The 19,798-nt window shown below is 39.7% G+C and overlaps 1 protein-coding gene across 1 annotated transcript in view; it reads right to left on the bottom strand.

Annotated features, from left to right (window-relative positions):
* Positions 1 to 3,805: 3,805 nt before the first annotated feature.
* CNTN5 (contactin 5) overlaps positions 3,806 to 19,798 on the bottom strand; it is a 998,629-nt gene continuing 982,636 nt past the window's right edge. Inside the window, exons 22-25 of the mRNA XM_084613389.1 lie at positions 15,717 to 15,903; positions 15,169 to 15,281; positions 13,575 to 13,743; positions 3,806 to 6,695 (exon numbers count right to left, since the gene is read on the bottom strand). Coding sequence (XP_084469515.1) covers positions 6,592 to 6,695; positions 13,575 to 13,743; positions 15,169 to 15,281; positions 15,717 to 15,903 — 573 coding nt within the window. The 3' untranslated portion in view covers positions 3,806 to 6,591. The remainder of the gene's footprint in view (positions 6,696 to 13,574; positions 13,744 to 15,168; positions 15,282 to 15,716; positions 15,904 to 19,798) is intronic.

The following is a 19,798-nucleotide window of genomic DNA, read 5'->3' as shown; positions in this document are numbered from 1 at the left end:
GCTGCTTCAGGCCAATGGGAGCTGCTGGAGGTGGCAGCCAGTATGTCCCTCGGCCCATGCCGCTTCCAGCAACTCCCATTGGCCTGGAACAGTGAACCGTGGCCACTGGGAGCCGCGATCGGCCGAACCTGCAGATGCGACAGGTAAACAAACCGGCCTGGCCCACCAGGGGCTTTCTGCACAAGCAGCAGAACAAGTTTGGGAACCACTGTTGTAATGTAATGGACACAGAAGAGTGAGCACTCATTTCATAGCTAAAGCACACGTGAAGATTTTCATTCTCAACATGGATAGATATGAAATGCTGTCACCATCCAAGATGGCTTTCCAAAATAAGGATGGATTTGGATGTGTGTGTTACACAAAAATAAGGGATTGATTTGGAGCAACATTTCTGTATCAATATCATGGTAGATTTTTAAAAGGAGATCAGAAAGTACTATTTCATCTGACCGTCTCGAAAAGTTCCCTTTGTAGCAGATAAGGAATGGTGTCATTATAAAATGGAAAAGCTTGCTTGGCCAACCATGAGGTCAACAGTAGAATGGCATTTGCTAAAGCTTTGACCCAGATATGCTTCAAAAACTTTCAATGTCTTTATATTGACATAAAAAGAAAAGGAGTACTTGTGGCACCTTAGAGACTAACACATTTATTCGAGCATAAGCTTTCGCGAGCTACTGCTCACTTCTTTGGATGCATACAGTGGAAAATATAGTGGGGAGATTTTATATACACAGAGAACATGAAACAATGTTGTTACCATACAGGCTGTAACAAGAGTGATCAGGAAAGGTGAGCTATTACCAGCAGGAGAGCGGGAGGTGACAGGGATCTTTTGTAGTGATAATCAAGGTGGGCCATTTCCAGCAGTTTACAAGGACAGGAGGGGAAATAAACAAGGGGAAATAGTTTTACTTTGTGTAATGACCCATCCACTCCCAGTCTTTATTCAAGCCTAAGTTAATTGTATCCAGTTTGCAAATTAATTCCAATTCAGCAGCCTCTCGTTGGAGTCTGGTTTTGAAGTTTTTTTGTTGAAGAATTGTCACTTTTAGGTCTGTAATCGAGTGACCAGAGAGACTGAAGTGTTCTCCAACTGGTTTTTGAATGTTATAATTCTTGAAGTCTGATTTGTGTCCATTTATTCTTTTATGTAGAGACTGTCCAGTTTGACCAATGTACATGGCAGAGGGGCATTGCAGGCGCATGATGGCATATATCATATTGGTGGATGTGCAGGTGAACGAGCCTCTGATAGTGCGGCTGATGTGATTAGGCCCTATGATGGTGTCCCCTGAATAGATATGTGGACACAGTAGGCAATGGGCTTTGTTGCAAGGATAGGTTCCTGGGTTAGTGGTACTGTTGTGTGGTGTGTGGTTGCTGGTGAGTACTTGCTTCAGGTTGGGGGGCTGCCTGTAAGCAAGGACTGGCTTGTCTCCCAAGATCTGTGAGAGTGATGGGTCGTCCTTCAGGATAGGTCGTAGATCCTTGATGATGCATTGGAGAGGTTTTAGTTGGGGGCTGAAGGTGATTGCTAGTAATGCTACTCTTGAGAGGCAACAGATTTAATGTCCTATTATAAATTCTATATGAATGCCAAGTACCTCCATTCCTGATCATGTGTATATTGCTTGCTTTTGCAATTCATCTTGAGAAGTGGTCCTTTTAAAGTTTAAAAGACTCCTCTATATTTTTATGTCATTAGGATTTAGAATCAGAGAGTTTTGGGTCAAAACTTGACAAAGAAAAGCTTCTCTTCAACCAGACAAATAAATAGGTTAAAAAAAAAAGATAATATAGTAAAGGTGACCTCCTATGGTGACAGAGGAGGGAGAATCTTGAAAAATGTATTGTTAGTGGGTTGCTCTGCTAAGGACCAATCATCAGAGAAAGAGCATAGGAAAGACCAGAAGCCACTCAGCTAATTAACTAAGCCAATCTGTTTAAGAAACTAAAACCTTCTGCTAAGCAGTTGCACTAAGAATGCCACAGTTACAAGCAAGTCGTTTTTCCAGAGAATGTTTTCCAGTTCAGGACTAGCCAGCATTTATTTCAGAGACTGTCTTTGGCTCAGTTAACATATTATAAAATACACACACACTAGGGGCTCAATCCTGATCCCACTGAAATCAATAGAAAAATCATCAGGACCTTCATATCCAAAGCAGCTTCATGTTAGCAGGCATAGAGAATAAGCTTGGGGAGGATGTACGTAATAGCTTGAAGCCTGTTATCCTGCTGTAATGCAACACTATTCCTTTTCTCTCATCTCTGACATTGTTTGCTCCAAAACGTAGGAAGTAATTAAGAAGGAAACTGTCTTTCATTTTCAGAAGAGTTATACGATGATGGCCATATAAAGGCGCGAGCGGATTACAGTTTGATACAAGTTCTGCTAGGTTATGGATTTTCAATGTCCGCTGTTACCCATATCAGCAAAACCAGGTCATTACAGCTTTCTGTGACATTCATAGCTAATTTAATGGCAGTCCTGATATAATATATTATTTAAGTAATAGTCATTTTGCAATTGAAATCTCAGTTCAAATGGTGGCTGTAACAATCTATTTTTATTTCCAGAATGGTTTTTTTGACTTATTATTATGCTGCAAAGTCATGTACCCTTATCAATATGTATTTCATAAAGAGGCTTGGAAGGATTAGATTTTTATTGGTAAATGTAGCTAAAATGTCAAATTCACTATCCACACACAAACCAACAAATCATAATTGAAATTTACAGATCGGCAAAGTAATAAAAATGTTGCTTGATTTAAGGGTATTTGTTTTATTTATTTTAACAGTTACAGAGCTTTAACTTTTTGAATCTCAATATCTACTGTCATTAAAGGATGATTGTCCATACTACCCCAATTTCCTGCAACTGTGAAGATGTAAATCAATACAAATTGAAAAAAAATGCTTAAAAATAGACAGCAATAGATGTTGAAATGATAAAAAATAAAAATCAAATTCTGTCAAGCCTATTCCTAAAGCAATGATTGAAGTTAATTAAAAAAACAAACCTATATCAAATGATCAAAAGGCAGAGGACATGCTATAATTGTACAGAAGCACTTGAGGTCTTTCATAATTACATTTTTTTTTTAATAAAAGACAATTTCTTTTAACTTTTTCTGCTTTTTTTCACATAGAATGTTTCAAGTGTAAGACAAAACAAGTAGGCTCTTCAATGTAACATGAAAAGATTGAGACACTTCTGTGCCTGTGTGCCGAAGGGGTATTTGTGACACCTCAAAGCCTGATGTACATGCCAAAGTTGTCCAGAAATGTTTCATGTTTCGGTATGCTTGGAATCCCGTTTGGTGGCTTCCTTATAACTTACCTCTTTTTCATGAGTTAAAAAAACAAAGGAGAGAAAAACTGTGTCTCAGGGAATCTAATTTCCAGTACAAATTCTTTTTGTAATGTTTGGTACAGCTCTTATTTTACTTGTTTTGATTTTTGATGTAGCTTTACATGTATTTTTTGGTATTTAAATACAAAGGTTATACCATCCCAGAAGAAATTAACATATGCTTGAAATGATAAAGGCTCCATATCAGAAAAATCTTTTGATTTTGCTGGTCAGATTTTCCAGATGTACTACGGTTGATTCCTATTTTCTTCTCGAAAGACATGTGGAACAAGTGAGTGTGCTTGTTAGAATCCACACTATTACTGGCATTCTATCCTGAATAAATACTATTCCGACGCTGCTAGGACATAAGATAAAAGTCAATAAAAAGAGAATTATTTATTAAAAAGGTCTAATGTTACAAGAACAGTACACAGGACCTATTATTTTTACTGTGTCTTTCACATAGTATATACCATTATATATAGTTTATATACAGATTGTATACAATATAGCTAAAATTTTGAGATGGGCCGTGACAGTAACGTTGTTTTGGGCTGCAAACAAAATTTCTTTGATTCATTTTTTCATTTTATTTTCAAAACAGCTCTTGCAGTGTTATACAAAAATACAGTCTTTTTAGTGACTGCCCTGTTACAAGCTCATTCAAGAAAAAAAAGAAAACTCTTTTCGCAGCTAAAAATGAATGTATCATGATAAGGAAACATTGCCTTCTGCAAAGTAACAAATATGTAATACATAGATACTTAAACATTTAAAACATGTTTATTAATATATTTAAGATGCAAAATACATATTCTGTTCCTGTTGACTATAAAACATATCCCCTTGTGTCCCTGCAGTACAATTACATGACCTGAAGGTGTGTTCCATATTTCCACCGCTATTTTGATGCTACTGATCCAGATATAAGTAGATGTACTTATATCTATTTATCCACACTAGACTTTGATACTTGTCATCAACCATATCCATTTAGTGTATTCAGAAATTTGTTTGACTAGAATGCCACCAATGGTGACGGTAACTTCTTTGATTATGAATACCCCTGATTGAACTGCACTGGTTCTGGTTCATTATTGATGCTGATTTTTCTTTAGAAACATAAGCCTGGTCATGCAAGCTCTCTTGCATAATGAAAATGCTTCTGTTTTGCAAACCATAGCACGTATTTGCTTTGTTTCAACTTGCTCTATCAGCAATGGCAGAGAAGCCAATGTTCACTGCATGCAATCTATTCCATCCCCGCTTCTTTGACCACAAACTGTTATTTCAGAAGAAGTTGTTTAAGGAAGTCCTTTTCTTGTCTTTTATCTCAAAACTTTTGGTTCTCAGATACTTGTCTTATCGTTGCTCTCCTAGCAAAATGGTGACTAAGAGTCTTTAAAACCTGGTTCTGGGGTGATCTGAATAGCATCTTTAAAATTCTCAGTGGGTATAAAGAAAATGATTCTAATGGCCTTTGAAAAAATATTTTTGTAAAATGTTCAGAAAGATAAAAAAATGAAAATCTATCTTTCATCCAGTTTTGTACAACTTTTGAGTATCTGCTCTGCTATGGTGCTTCCCTGGCCGTTATTTTAAAGGTGTAAGAAATGGCACATTTGGAATGTGCTGACAAGCAAGCAAAGTGATAGAATTTTTGTTAGAGAACCCAGTGCCTGAATTAGATCTCTTTGAAAAGAGTTAGAGAATCAGCTATCCGAGTTATGCTACCAGGATTTTCCCAATAAAATGATTTGAGCACAACACACTTGATTACCGCAAACAAGGTAAAGGTCATACTGGGCACAGTCCCTACAAACACGGTAGTAAAAAGTCCCCTTGCTGAGAACATCACACACACCACACTGTACAAATGCACACACACTCCATATACACTAGGGGTCATTTTGGCTTAGGTGCTAGCATGAGGAAAGGCCTTTAGATCTAGAATGGGAACTCCTCCTAACTGATTACAGAATGGAGAAAAGACTGATACAGCAGAATAATGGCTGGGATTAAAGCTGTTAGCACACAGTCCGTATAAAACCAATCTCTATCTGGTGAGCTCTAGAAGAAGGTCCAGTAGCCTTGCCAGCTGGAAACCTTGCTTGATAATTCTTATTTATCCAAGTGTCATTTGGGACACAACATTCCTCGAAGCACATTCTAATTGAACTCTGCATGTTTGCATGACTACAGTCCATGAAATATTACTCTCTCTCCATGATATGCATTCTTATATACTTCAGCTTTAGCTTAATTACCAAATATATAAAGTACTGTACCATACAAAAATGGACTAAAAAAATAAGTCTAAGACTGACAGGAAAAAAGCAGATTTGTCTCCTTGCATTCCTTTTATTTGCCCATTTAGCAACTACTGTATGTTATGATTAAATGCCCAGTGGTGGTTTAACTGCTATATGCACTGTTAATGAATTTAGACTATTTATTTTTCTATTCAAAATAAACATTTACTTCCTCTGCAGTTAAATTATACAATATTTGATGAAAAACAATAGCATTTATTTCCTTTTAAGTTTGTGTTCAGTCATTTCCAGTTTACCTTGCAATAAAATTAATGGCTTCTTCTCTGCTCTGTTCTCTTTCTCTGGGGGTGCTTTCAAAACATCAGATTGACAAATTTTGCTAATTCCATATGTATTCATACATTTTCCAGAAAATATTTCCTGTACTTTCCAGTGGGCATATAACTGAACTTTTTCTTCTCTCCTACTGCCTTGTCACTGTGAGCAGCCAGCCTTAGGGGAAGCAACAAAAGCACTAGCTTCAAAGTCCTTTTCAAACTTCACTCATTAAAAAAAAAATTCCAAACAAAACCAATGTACTCTACTAGACACCACTATTTAAACAACTAATGGTACACAACTGGGGATCACCAAATTTAAACATATTAAAAAAGTAAAGTACATTTGACAGAAATTACATTTGCTTACAAAAGTTTATTACATAAATCTGCATATTTTTGTTGGGCCAGTAAGTGTCCTCTCCCCAAAGAGAGGACATCTACAAAAACTGAAGAGAAAAACCTGATGAATCATTTATCATTTTTTCAACACTCCTCTAAGTGCACCATGTGTATTTCTATGGGTCTTTAGGCATTTGCTTAGGGTTCCAGCTTCTTCATGAACATAAAGCTCCATCCATTGGTGTTATCAAGCTAAAGCAAACAAACAATGAAAAAAAAAAGTCTGCAGTCTTCACCATGAGGTGGAAGGGACCATCAGTGCCAAGAGCAATGTTACAGATGACGAGGACGTAGAGAGAGCATGTAAAGTGGATTGAGAGCTTGTAACTTTTCCACCTGAAATGAAAAACAAAAACAAACAGGGAACAAATGGAATAAACTGTTCTTTCCATATTTGTCAAGAACAAATCATGTCAAACCAACATAATAGCTTTCTTTGACAGGGTAACAAGCCTTGTGTATGGGGTGGGGCGGGGAGTGGTAGATGTGGTATATCTTGACTTTAGTAAGGCTTTTGATACTGTCTCACATGACCTTCTCATAAACAAACTAGGGAAATAACCTAGATGGAGCTACTATAAGTTGGGTGCATGAGTGGTTGGAAAACCATTTCCAGAGAGTAGTTATCAGTGGTTTACAGTCAAGCTGGAAGGGCATAATGAGTGGGGTCCTGCAGGGATCAGTTCTAGGTCCAGTTCTGTTCAATATCGTCATCAATGATTTAGATAATGGCATAGAGAGTACACTTATAAAGTTTGCAGACAGTACCAAGCTGGGAGGGGTTGCAAGTGCTTTGGAGGATAGGATTAAGATTCAAAATTATCTGGACAAACTGGCGAAATGGTCAGAAGTAAATAGGATGAAATTCAATAAGGACAAATGCAAAGTACTCCACTTAGGAAGGAACAATCAGTTACATACATACAAAATGGGAAATGACTGCCTAGGAAGGAGAACTGCAGAAAGGGATCTGGGGTTCTTAGCTAAATATGAGTCAATAGTGTAACACTGTTGCAAAGAAAGCAAACATCATTCTGGGATGTATGAGCAGGAGTGTTGTAAGCAAGACACAAGAAATAATTCTAATGTTCCTCTCCACGCTGATCAGGCTTCAGTTGGAGTACTGTGTCCAGTTCTGGGTGTCACATTTCAGAAAAGATGAGGACAAATTGGAGAAAGTCGAGAGAAGAGCAACAAAAATGATCAAAGCTCCAGAAAACATGACTTATGAGGGCAGACTGAAAAAACTGGGTTTGTTTGGAGAAGAGAAGACTGGGGTGGGAGACATAAAACTTTGTTGCATGGAGGAGGGAAACAATTGTTCTCTTTAACCTCTGAGGACAGGATAAGAAGCTTAAATTGCTGCAAGGGTGGTTAAGGTTGGATATTAGAAAAAACTTCCTAACTGTCAGAGTAGTTAAGCACTGGAATAAATTGCCTGTGGAGTATTTGGACTCTCCGTCATTGGAGATTTAGGTTAGACAAACACCTGTAAAGGGTGGTCTAGATAATACTTAGTCCTGCCTTGTGCCCTGTGTGGGACTGAACTAACAGACCTCTCAAGGTCCCTTCCAGTCTTACTATTCCATGATTCTATTATTCTATTTAGAAGCTGTTTAGAAACAAAATGAGTAAAAATGAGATACAGGACCTTTCCCTTCATATGTACTGAATTTAAGAGAATCTGTAGTTCTGTGGAGTTAGAATCCTGATGTATGGCACCACTCATTTCATAATGGCCAGACAAGTATAAAGGAAAACAATACATTTCCAAGTTACCATTTCACCTGCGGTTACCAAATGTTCATGCATAATTGTTACTGGACTCCTACCATTTGAGTGCCTTTATGTGCATATTAGGAGGAAAAAAATAAATTAGTTTCTTTTGTGAGTTGGTCACAGTAGCGATCAGTTTGGAGAAATGAATGTATTCTGATGACACTATTTCTGTTTATGGGATTTTACTGAAGAATATTTCCATAAATATATTTATCATGAGAATGATAGTAATAATTACATTAAAGTCCTGGTATGTGCTTCTGTCTAAGAGAGGATGGACCCAGATCCTCAGGTTATTTCAGTTGATGGAATTTCATTGCAATTTATACTAGCTGAGGATCTGGCTATAATAATTGTTCACGGCTAGTTGCCTTTTAAACTAGGGACTGTTTGTTCCCAAGAAAATGTGACAATATTGGTGGAAAACTGTTGGTATAAAGTGCTCAGTGATCTCATTCCTCACACTGTCACCAGTTTTCAACGGGAACACTGTAGACGTGTTTCTGCTCTGAGTTTCACCAGTGTGAATCAGGAGGAATTCCACTGAAGCCATAGACCTTTCATAAATGTGTGAGAACAACACAAGGTCCTATATTCTTGTGAGACTAATATAACCCACCAGTTTTATACTATTTTAAGATATGGTAAAATTACTTTATTCTATTTTTTTACTATGCATGTAAAATTGCAAGTGGTTTTACTAAGAGGCTGCAAATTTGTGAATGAGGAATGGATCACAGTTTAAGTTAATATACATTTCTTTGCATATCAGAGTCCAAGCTCTTTGACTACAATACTAAATTGAAATAATGTCACAACATGACAAAAACTGGAGCTCACTGGTACCAGGGTCTGCCAGCCATATTTGCTCAAAAAGCCAACTGCAATCATATATTTTCAGGTATATTTTCATTCTGCTCTTTGTGATGAAGAGGCTGGAAGTCAGATTTCTCTTGCCAAGGAGCCCCTAACCTCTTCAAAATATCGACTAATACACAAATGTTGTCCATCTTGATGTGTTCTTAAATCTTTTCCTACTCCCTAACAGACAGCTGTTTTTTTTCTTCCTCAAATAAGTCTCCCTTTTCCTCATACCAACTGGAACTTTGCCTTTATCTTGCACCTGAGAAGCAGGCAGTCCTCAGGTGATGCCATTTTAGATTTAGTATTGGTAAGTAGCGAGGACCGCACAGAAAAACTGGTTATAGAGAACAGTCTTGGATTGAGTGATCATGAGTTAATTCAGTTTAAACTAAATGGAAGAATAAACAAAAATAGGTCTGCAACTAGGGTTCTTGATTTTAAAATGGCAAACTTAAAACAATTAAGGGAATTAGGGAATTGACTGGACTGAAAAAACTCTAGGATATGAATGTGCAGGAGGTTTGGAATTACTTAAAGTCAAAGTTACAGAAATGATCTGAAGCCTGCATCCCAAGCAAGCGGAAAAAACTCACAAAGAAGAGTTGCAGACGAAACTGGATGACCCAGCATCTCAAACAGGTTATTAAGAAAAAGCTGACAGCCTACAACGAATGGAAGATGGGCGGGATCAGCAAGGAAAGCTACCTCTTGGAGGTCAGAAAGCGTAGGAATCAAGTAAGTACTGCCAAAAGCCAAGGAAAGCTGGACTTTGCAAAGGCATTTAAAACCAATAGTAAAAGTTTCTTAGCCTTTTAAATAAAAGGAAAATAAGGAAAGAAGAAGTGGGACCACTAAGCACTGAGGATGGGTGGAAATTAAAAATAATCCTATGTATGGCTTAACCTCTAAATGAATACATTGCCTCAGTTTTAATAAGGGTAATCAGGAGCTTGGGGAAGTGGAATGGTGGTTAATGAGAAGAATATGATAGTAGAAATTACAACATCTAAGGTGGAAGCCAAACTCAAACAGCCTAATGGGATCAAATCAGAAGGCCTGATAATCTCCACCCAAGAATATTAAAGGAACTGGCACATGAAATTGCAAGCCCCATAGCAAGGATTTTTAATGAATCTGTAAACTCAAGGTTACATGCTATGACTGGAGAATTGTCAGTATTATCATTGTTCGCGTATCCTCTTGCAATGGGGAGACGTGTGCAGTGGAGTGTTTTGGAAAATTTTCTGAATATATATTTATACATGTTGCTATATGTTTATGCTCAAGAAGGCAAGGTCAAAGAAATGGGACCTGCACTTGGAGAGGAAGGTGGTGTAGTTAGTCATGGTCCTTAGTTCCTATAGGAGCACATTTCACAGCCATTTTATTAGTGCCACAGTCTTCATCCTGGAGCTTTCGGCAGTCTTTTACATATTCTGGACTCAGGCCATTGAGGTCTTTGAAGATAAGGACTAAAATCTTGAACTTGATTCAAAATTCTATAGGAAGCCACAGTAGAGAGCAAAGGACAGGCTTGATGTGTTTTCTGTAGCTGGTATTGCTGAGGAGATGTACAATAGCATTCAGCCCCAGTTGAAAGCTTTATGTCCAGAAATATCACGTTGCTGTCATCCAGCCATGAGGTAATGAAAACTTCAATAATTGAGGCCATTTCATTGCCTTCCAGGGTAGGATGGAGTGTCATAGCCCACCAGAGATGGTAGATGTTGCTCTGTGAGAGCTCAGTGTTAGTAAGGAATACAAGAGAACTCCTTAAATTGTGGACTGAATTGACCAGTTGTAGGTGGTACCATCAATCAAGGGAGTCAGCACTGTTGCTGCAAACTCTCCAAAATGCTTTCCTCTATCCACTATCATAACCCTTGTCTTGCTTGGGTTCAACTTCAATCAGCAGTTCTTCATCCATAAACTAATCTCATCCAAACACTGAGCCTTCTTGATGGTAGTGGTATGTGGTGTAGGACAGGAAGAGCTGTGTCTCATTTGCATACTGCTGGCATATGTAGTTGTCTGACCAATTAATCTAGTGTCTATATTTAGATGCTAAATAGGACCAGCGAGAGAACTGATCCTTTTGGGATTCCACAATTGAGGGGTCTATTTGTGAAGTTGCAGTTTTCCATCACTACTAGTTGGAGGCATCCCTCCAGTAATTATTCTAACCATTTTAGCATATTACTTTGGACCCCTGTCACCTCTGTCAGGTGAGACACCAGTATCTCATGCCTGACAGTGTCAACACTGCAGAGAGGTCCAGGAGGATGAGAATGGATGTCTGTTCTCTATCCATTGACAGACATTCATTAATGCCACTAAAGCTGTTTTCATCCCATGTCCTGGCCTGAATCCATATGGTACCAGGTCCAGAACACTAGTTTCAATTAGATGAACCTGAAGCTGGCCTTTAGCTAGCTTATCTATGAGCTTGGTCAGGAACAGGAGGTTTGGTCCTGGGTAAAAGTTGGGTAGAACTGAAGCGTCCAGGGTGGGCTTCTTTGGTGTTGGTCGGATTATTGGGTGTTTGAAGGAGGAAGGGGAGACTCCATCCCTGAATGAGGCACAGATTATTTCAGTGAGACATGGCACTAGTTGCTCACAACTTTTTTACAAGTCAGGAAGGGCCTGGGTCAGATTCATAAGTCTTGGGTCGTGATTCCATTAGGGTGTGAAGAACGTTTTGATAAGTCAAAGTACTGAACTCCGTGAATGCAGGTGGGTGGGTGCAGGTGGAGTGGTCAGTGCAGATGGGGCAGATCCAGGTTATATGTGAAGCCTTCCTGAATGTGCATGAACTTTTCACTGAAGTGAGATGATAAGAACATAAGAACAGCCATACTGGGTCAGACCAAAGGTCTATCGAGCCCAGTATCCTGTCTTCTGACAGCGGCCAATGCCAGGTGTCCCAGAGGGAATGAACAGAACAGGTAGTCATCAGGTGATCCATCCCGTCACCCATTCCCAGCGTCTGGCAAACAGACGAGGGACACCATCCTGGCCCATCCTGGCTAATATCCATTTATGGACCTATCCTCCATAAATTTATCTAGTTCTTTTTTGAACCCTGTTACAGTCTTGGCCTTCATTGTATCCTCTGGCAAAGAGATACACAGGTTGACTGTGCACTGTGTGAAGAAATTCACTTTGTTTCTTTTAAGCCTGCTGCCTATTAATTTAATTTGGTGACCCCTAGTTTTTGTGTTATGAGGAGTAAATAACACTTTCTTATTTTCTTTCTCTACACCATTCATGATTTTATAGACCTCTATCATATTCTCCCTTAGTCATCTCTTTTCCAAGCTGAAAAATTCCTGTCTTATTAATCTCTATAGCTCTTCACAGTATTTGGTACTTGGTTCTGATACACTATCTCATACATACTATGTGACAGATTTATCTTCATGTGTAGGCTTCAATAGGGAAAATATATTTGTAGCCAATGTCCCCTTGTGAATACACTTAGTCAGGTCCGGCCTTAGGGAAAATGGTGCCCCAGGAGAACTTGTATTTTGGTGCCTTTGGACCCCACAGGCGCTCCAGTCCCCCATCGCCCCGACCCCTGCGGGCTCCCCCCAATCACCTGCTGCCTCTCCCCAGTGCTTAATTTGTACTGAAAGAGGCACAGGGGCTCAGCCTCAACACAAATTAAGCACTGGTTGGGTGGCTGGTGCTGGCTAGGCGCCCAGCTCTGAGTTTTGGGGTGTGTGTGTGTGTGTGAGAGTGTGTGTGTGTGTGTTGGGGGAATGTGTGCATGTGTGAGAGAGAGAGCATGTGTTGGGGAATGTGTGTATGTTAGGGAGAGAGTGTGTGTGTGTGTGTGTGTGAGAGAGAGAAAGAGCGTGTGTTGGGGGGAGAGTGTGTGTGCCTGAGTGAGTGTGACCGTGCGCTGTCTCTCTAAGAATACCATTCAGCGCCAACTCACAGGTGCCAGCACAGACATGCTCCCCCTGGCTCCCACCCCAGCTCAGCAGAGACCAGGTAGGGGGAGAGGGACACCTCAACATCAGCGCCCCCCCCACTCCCCCTCCAGCACAGCAAACAGGGGGCTCAAGGTTCCGAGCTTGGCTAGGGATGGCTCCATGGGCTGAGGGTAGACGGGAGACAGGATCAGCAGTGGCTGCAGATGGCAGTGGAGCAGGGCAGCGAGGGAGGAGGGGCACCCCCGCTTCAGAGGAGTTACCTAGCTGGTCCAGCTGCCACCCCTGAAGCTTGGTCTGTCCCTCCTCTCCAGATGCTGCCCTGGCTGTTGTTAGGACACATGGGTGGGTGTACCAACATAGTGCCCCCTTGAGTACCATGCCCTGGGTGGCGGCCCAGCCTGCCCAACCCTAAGGCTGGCTTTGCACTTACTTAACAAGTACACACCCATAATCCTGTTTGGTCTTCTTAGTTGTGTGTTCAATTACTCAGTAGCTCTGAAACAGAATCATTTAACCAATGACTTTATCTAATAACTATATTATCCATTGAAGTTAATATGTATTAATTAAGTGTAGTATGGTGTCATTTTAAGAATATGACAGGCCTGTATTCAAAATATAATCATGAACTTACCTGAAAAAGACGGTACCCTGATTTGGGAGCTGGCTGTCCCATCCCCTCCTTCACTGACTGCACAAACCTCTATGATATAGACACCAACATCAGGAAGAAGTACCACTGCAGAGGTTTTCTGTGTTTCAATTACTTGACTATTGCTGTGGCCTTCTTGCCTAAACAAGACCTATGGATGATACAGGAGCTTTAGAATCACTACAATAATCTTAGGTTAAATACTGGACTCTTTACTCAGACAAAATTGCCATTGAAGGCAAAAAGTACTTTGTGTGAGAAAGGACTAGAGGAAGGACTGGAGGATTTGATGCTTCATCTTTAAATAGAGAACTTGGTCTTTCTTTTTCCTGAAGTTTTTTTTCAAAATACTGTCAAAGACAGACCCCAATTCAAAGTCCATTGAAATCAATGGAAAGACTCCATTCACTTGGAATGGCTGGCTATTGAAATATGAAGATTCAGTATTTGTCCTCCAGTTTGGAGTAAACACACAGACACTAACTGAAGTGAAAGCGAACTTCAAAAATATTTTTAGAGTAAAGTTAGATTCAGATACGTATCAAAAAATTCAAATGGATATCCAGATCTTCTGGGTATCCAGCTTCAAACTGAATGAAGATACTCTGAAGTAGAGCCTCATCAGGTGTAAACCAGCCAACTAGCTGAACTGAGGATTTGGCCCCCCCTTGTAAAACTCAGTGCACCCTTGTCTTGGTTCAGTGAGCAATACAAGTGCATACGTAGCTGTCGTTGCAGCATTTCAGTATGTAGACTTCTATTCCCAGACAAAACTGGCAAGGTTAGAGAAAATGTAAAGAAGTTACCTGAACTTTTTTTGAACCTCAAACATTTTGATAAAGGTTAAGGTAGTTTCTACTTGATCCAAACCAATTTACACTTTCCTGATATGATATTTGCAGTGATACAGAGAATACCAGGCACTTTATTCTATAGGTATAATTATGTATGTATACATGCATATATGTATGTTTCAAAATATAATTATAAAGAAGAATACACACACATACACATATATATAAATTTTTGTTTTGCTTTAAAAGACTGTACTGGATTCCTATGATTTTCCCATTTTATATTATGTGTTACTTATGGCTCTTTTCAGCTTTCACTCTTTAAAACTTCAAAAACTTAAAATGCCAGATGTTACAGTCACAGATTGCTGAATACCACCAACATACTCATAACAACTCTCAATATTTGTACTTCTGCTCTAATTTTAATGCTATTGAAGATGCTTTATCCTTCTGCATTTCTCTAAATCCTACTGCAAACACAATTAAATTTAAGTGTTATCATTTATTTCACTGCAGGCTTGTCTTATTAATAGCCACTTCTGGACCAGATGTGATGGAGTAATCACCTCAGAAGGTGCATTCTCAGTTTATAATAAGCAGTTGACAATCACCATTTGGAAAATACAATGTAGAGAAGTACTGGGACATTTAGTTCTTTTCCATGCTTTTTATATATATATCTGGGTGGAACAAGTTTGCAGATGATCTATACAACATAGAAAGCAAGCAAGAAAGAAAAGAGTAATTTGGAAGATGCGTGAGAGAGGGCCAAGACTGACCTTGTATCCCATTACATCAGATTCATTTGCTAGAGGTCTAACTGGCTCCCATCCCAGAGACACATGAGAGCCATCTTGCATCCACATAATATTGGTTGGTGCCTGGCTGGGAGCTGAGCAAAAAGAAGAATAAAATGACACCATGCACTTAAACATACTTCTGCTTTTTTAAACTTTGGTGAGCATTTTAATCTTTTATTACATTTATGGTTGGCTGCATTCACAGATTCCTTCTCTAGCTGGAGTCTAATAAGGTGGTTTTCGCTCCAGGAGTGTCATTTTAATAGCTATGGTATAGAGCTTATTAACCTGAATCCTTTTATCTCTCTTCTGTCAAAAATGCTTAGCCTTGTTTTCCAGGAAGATAACATTTGTCTATTCTGAATGCAAATTTTGTCATGTCACTTTAAAATTCAGATATAAGCATAGAAGCATAGCCATGAATCAAAACTATATACCAGCTCTGCTTATTCTATACCCCAGCTAAAGAGAAATCCAGAGAGGGTAAGACTTTTTTCCACACACAGAAAAGAATCCAGGTCACTTACGGGATTTCTTAGTGGCTGCACGGACTGTGCTACTCGGTGGTCCATATCCTGCAGCATTGTACGCCCTCACTGTTAGGCGATATAATGTGTTTCCTTCTAATCCTGTCAAAATGATGGATGACTCATTTCCTTCAGTTTTGACTTTTTCTGCCGCTTCTTCCTGCTCCATATCTTTCCAGTAACCAACCTGCCAATGAGTGACCATTTGGAGGATTAATCTAGGCATTCGTGAAACTTCCTTTTTATTTGTTATTGCTTGCTTTTTTGGAAGCCACTCCTGTCATCAAATTAACAGGTCCTTTTAAACACGTGGGAATTGTAACCTCAGCTCACACATGAGTGGTGCTTGTCACACCTCTCCAGATGTCTACCGTCAGCATATCACATTATTACTCACAGCATCATTGAAATGCAATGCATCACATTCTGCCAGCATGAGATGTTGTGACTAGCTAGACACAACAGCAGAGAATAAGTGCTGACAGAATAAGAACTTAAAAGAATTCAAGGAGAACTCACCTCTCATAGGTTTCAGAGTAACAGCCGTGTTAGTCTGTATTCGCAAAAAGAAAAGGAGGACTTGTGGCACCTTAGAGACTAACCAATTTATTTGAGCATAAGCTTTTGTGAGCTACAGCATCCGACGAAGTGAGCTGTAGCTCACGAAAGCTTATGCTCAAATAAATTGGTTAGTCTCTAAGGTGCCACAAGTACTCCTTTTCTTTTCACCTCTCATAGGTCATCAAAAACATTTACCATACAACCTGGGAAAGCTTTACTGAATCATTTGAAGAAATGGCACAATGGCCATGCATAATGCCCAGCCACAAGATCTGTGTCAATGTAATGAATAAGAGATGACAGAACACCTAAGAAAATCTTGTAGTGGGTTAATCTTATAGAAATAGCATTGCTGTGGGAGGGAAAGGAGAGAAGGGGATTCAGTTTTAATTACTCAGATAGCAGCAGGTTTCTGTCAAATGTAACTTAGAAAGCATGCCTCTGACACTCCTTTCCACACACAAAAGCTAAAGCTACCTTTGGTGGATCCAAGTCCATGACTGTCGATAGCTGCACTGAGCTTGTCATATTCTCTAAAAGATTATACTACTCATAAACATTCTGAATATCGCCTTCCCTTCAGACTCAGGTATCTAATATTTATCAGACATCATAATAAAAAAGAAACTCTTTTTCCTATAGGTCTATCAATGGCATCCAACTCAGACAGCCGTGAGATTACATCATTCTCCAGGATTCAGGTGTCCCCTCAACAGAAGCTATTACTAAACAACTATTTGAATGGTTTATATTTAGCAGACCACTATTCATGCATCATACCGCTATCTCTGCATCATTCTTCTATCCATTGCATTTATTCCACCTTTTTACCTTTCCCTAAGGTTAGTTGTTTCAGAATAAGTTACTCATATTTCTCTAGACAAGATTTCCTCTGAGAAAAGTTCAGGGGATAATACTGTGCTCTTGGGAAAGTGTCCAAGATAATAGCGAACCAAAGAAATCCAGAGGTTCATAGGAAACATAAAACATAAAGTACAAGCCCACAGAGCAACCCTAGCTGTAGTGACCAGTGGTTGGTATAATGGACCTGAGTCACCAGTGAACTACTCCAATTTTATCCTGGAGTAATACCACTGACAACCATTGGAGAAAGGCAATGGTTAACCAGGTCCAGTGTGCCATGGAAGAATCAATCAGTCATGAGACAGTTGTCCACTCCATGGGCCTGAATTTCCACAATGCTTTGCCCCTTGTGCAGTCATTTACATTATGTACTTAATCATATTACAGTATCACATATTGATTGAGGCCACACTGTGTTAGGCACTGTACACTGTAGAGATGGTCCTCGCATTGAAGAACGTACTTTCTAAACCGGCAAGGACTGACAAAATATGGGAGGAGAAACAAACTCAGTAAGGAAAAGTGAGTTGTCCAAGGTCACAGGTCCATGACAGAGCTGGGAGTAGAACCCAGTGGTGACATTCTGGCCTCACTGAAGTCCATGCCAAAGCTCCCATTGATTTCAGTAGGGCCAGGATTTCATTTCAGGTCTCTAGAGTCCTGTTCTAGTGCTATGTCCACTAGACCGTGCTGCTTCTCAAGTGACTATAAAGATAAATTTACTCTGAAATTCTGATTTTGCAGCATTTTACACCCTCTTTACACATATGAAGACTGAAGGCTGTGGGGAATCAGGCCTGATGTTTGCATGGTGACTAACAGAAACAACCACATGTTATAGATTAGCTATTTGCTAGGGAGTTTCTACCACATTACACATGAGTAGGTACTATGGATGAGTGAATTTTGAAACCACAGGAACATAGTAGCAATCAACCCTTTTGAGGTTCATATTCTCTTAGGAACTGACTTTCTGCCAATGTCTATCAGGTGTTGTCAGTGGCATTCTCAAGCTAGGTTCATGTTCCCACATCAGGAAGAGCAAACACCATACAGGGGATAGGCATGGGTGGCGTGTAATGGAGGCTGGAGGAGGCTAAGCCTCCCCAAATCTCTGCTAATGCTCCCCACCATGGCCTCAGGTCTGGGCCATGTCAAGGCTCAAAGATCCACCTGGGCGGTCAGGGCTCGGGCAGACATGCCAGGGCTCAGGGCGGCTCGGGCAGGCTGTGGGGAGCTTGGGGCTCCTCTGGCCCTGGCAGGCGAGTGTGGGGTGGGGGACAGAGTGTGGGGGGCTCAGGTGGAAGGGGCAGGGCCTCGGGCAGAAGGGCGGGGCAGAGCCTAGCCTTCCTGAACTGGGGGGTTCACATGATGCCCATGCCCATTTCCTCTGGACAACTAATTTCAAAAATGGCCTCCATACTACTTGACTTCTTCCAGGGCGGCAGACTGCCTGCAACTCTGCCTTTTTGCTTCTTTGAAGATAGTAGGCACATGGCCCTTCAGTTAAACAGAAGCACAGAGTAGGAAGAGAACACACACCCTGCCAATTCTGCTGCACCACAAAGCATAGGCAGGAAACCTAAAGAAAAACGCAGATACTGCATAAAACCACACAGCAAAAGTCTGAACTGTGGCTACATAATTAATGACTGCATTCTGGTTTCAAATGCAAAGTCCCTGAAACAAATTATTCCCTGTTTTAAAATCCCCTTATTATGTCTTCTGGGTAGTTTACACTTGGATCTTAAAATATGGCTATGACTTTCTCTTTGTCTTTTCATACTCCCAGCCATCCATACCTTTTGTAATTGAGAAGAACAACTACTTTTACCAAAAGCAAACTCAAATGGATTGCTGACAAAGGTCAGTGCCTGTGGAGCTTGTGTTGATCTGAACCCAGAAGATGTCACTGCAGACAATTAAAAAGTGTTGGATATAGTTGTAAATTGTGAGAGGAGCTGTTTTTATTAGTTACTTAAGCTACTCGAGTTCTTGTTGATGCTGACAATCCCACTTCCACTGATTACTTTTACAAACTTGTTTTTTTTTTTCCTGCTAGGGTAAGTATGTATTTTCCTATAAAATTAACCATAGCCCCCAACATTTTTGTAATGACTCCTTATCTTTTGAGTCAGCAGTATTATCAATGGCTTGTATTCACTGTGGATCAATCAGTAATTCTGACTGGTCAGTTTTTCTCCTTGAAACGTTAACTCTTGCACTCTAAACGTACATTTTTTTTGTTATGTTTCAGTTCTCCTTCTTTTGCAATAGATAATTCTTTAGTTAATCTTATATCATCCTTCTCTAAAATTGTTACCTATACTAGTATATCATCTACATACACTTGAGTGGCATCTATATTTTTAAAAGGATTTTGTACTGCTCTATGAAAAACCTCTGGAGTTGAACATAATACAAAAGGTAATCTTTTAAAACAATAATGTCCAAAATGTGTGTTAAACGTACATAGCAATAGACTGTCTTACTCCAATTATATTTGCCAAAATCCATCTGAAGCATCTAAAGAAGAAAAGTGATTTGCTCCTGACATGTATCCATATATTTCTTCCCTGGTCGGCACATTAAAATGTTCCCTTTTAACATAAGAGAGACAAGATAGGTGGGGTAATATCTTTTATTGGACCAACTTC

Source organism: Lepidochelys olivacea (genome assembly GCF_965140295.1).
Source record: "Lepidochelys olivacea isolate rLepOli2 genome assembly, chromosome: 1".
Lineage (NCBI taxonomy): Eukaryota > Metazoa > Chordata > Testudines > Cheloniidae > Lepidochelys > Lepidochelys olivacea.
Note: the sequence above shows the minus strand (reverse complement) of the source record. Positions and strands in the feature narration are given on the sequence as shown.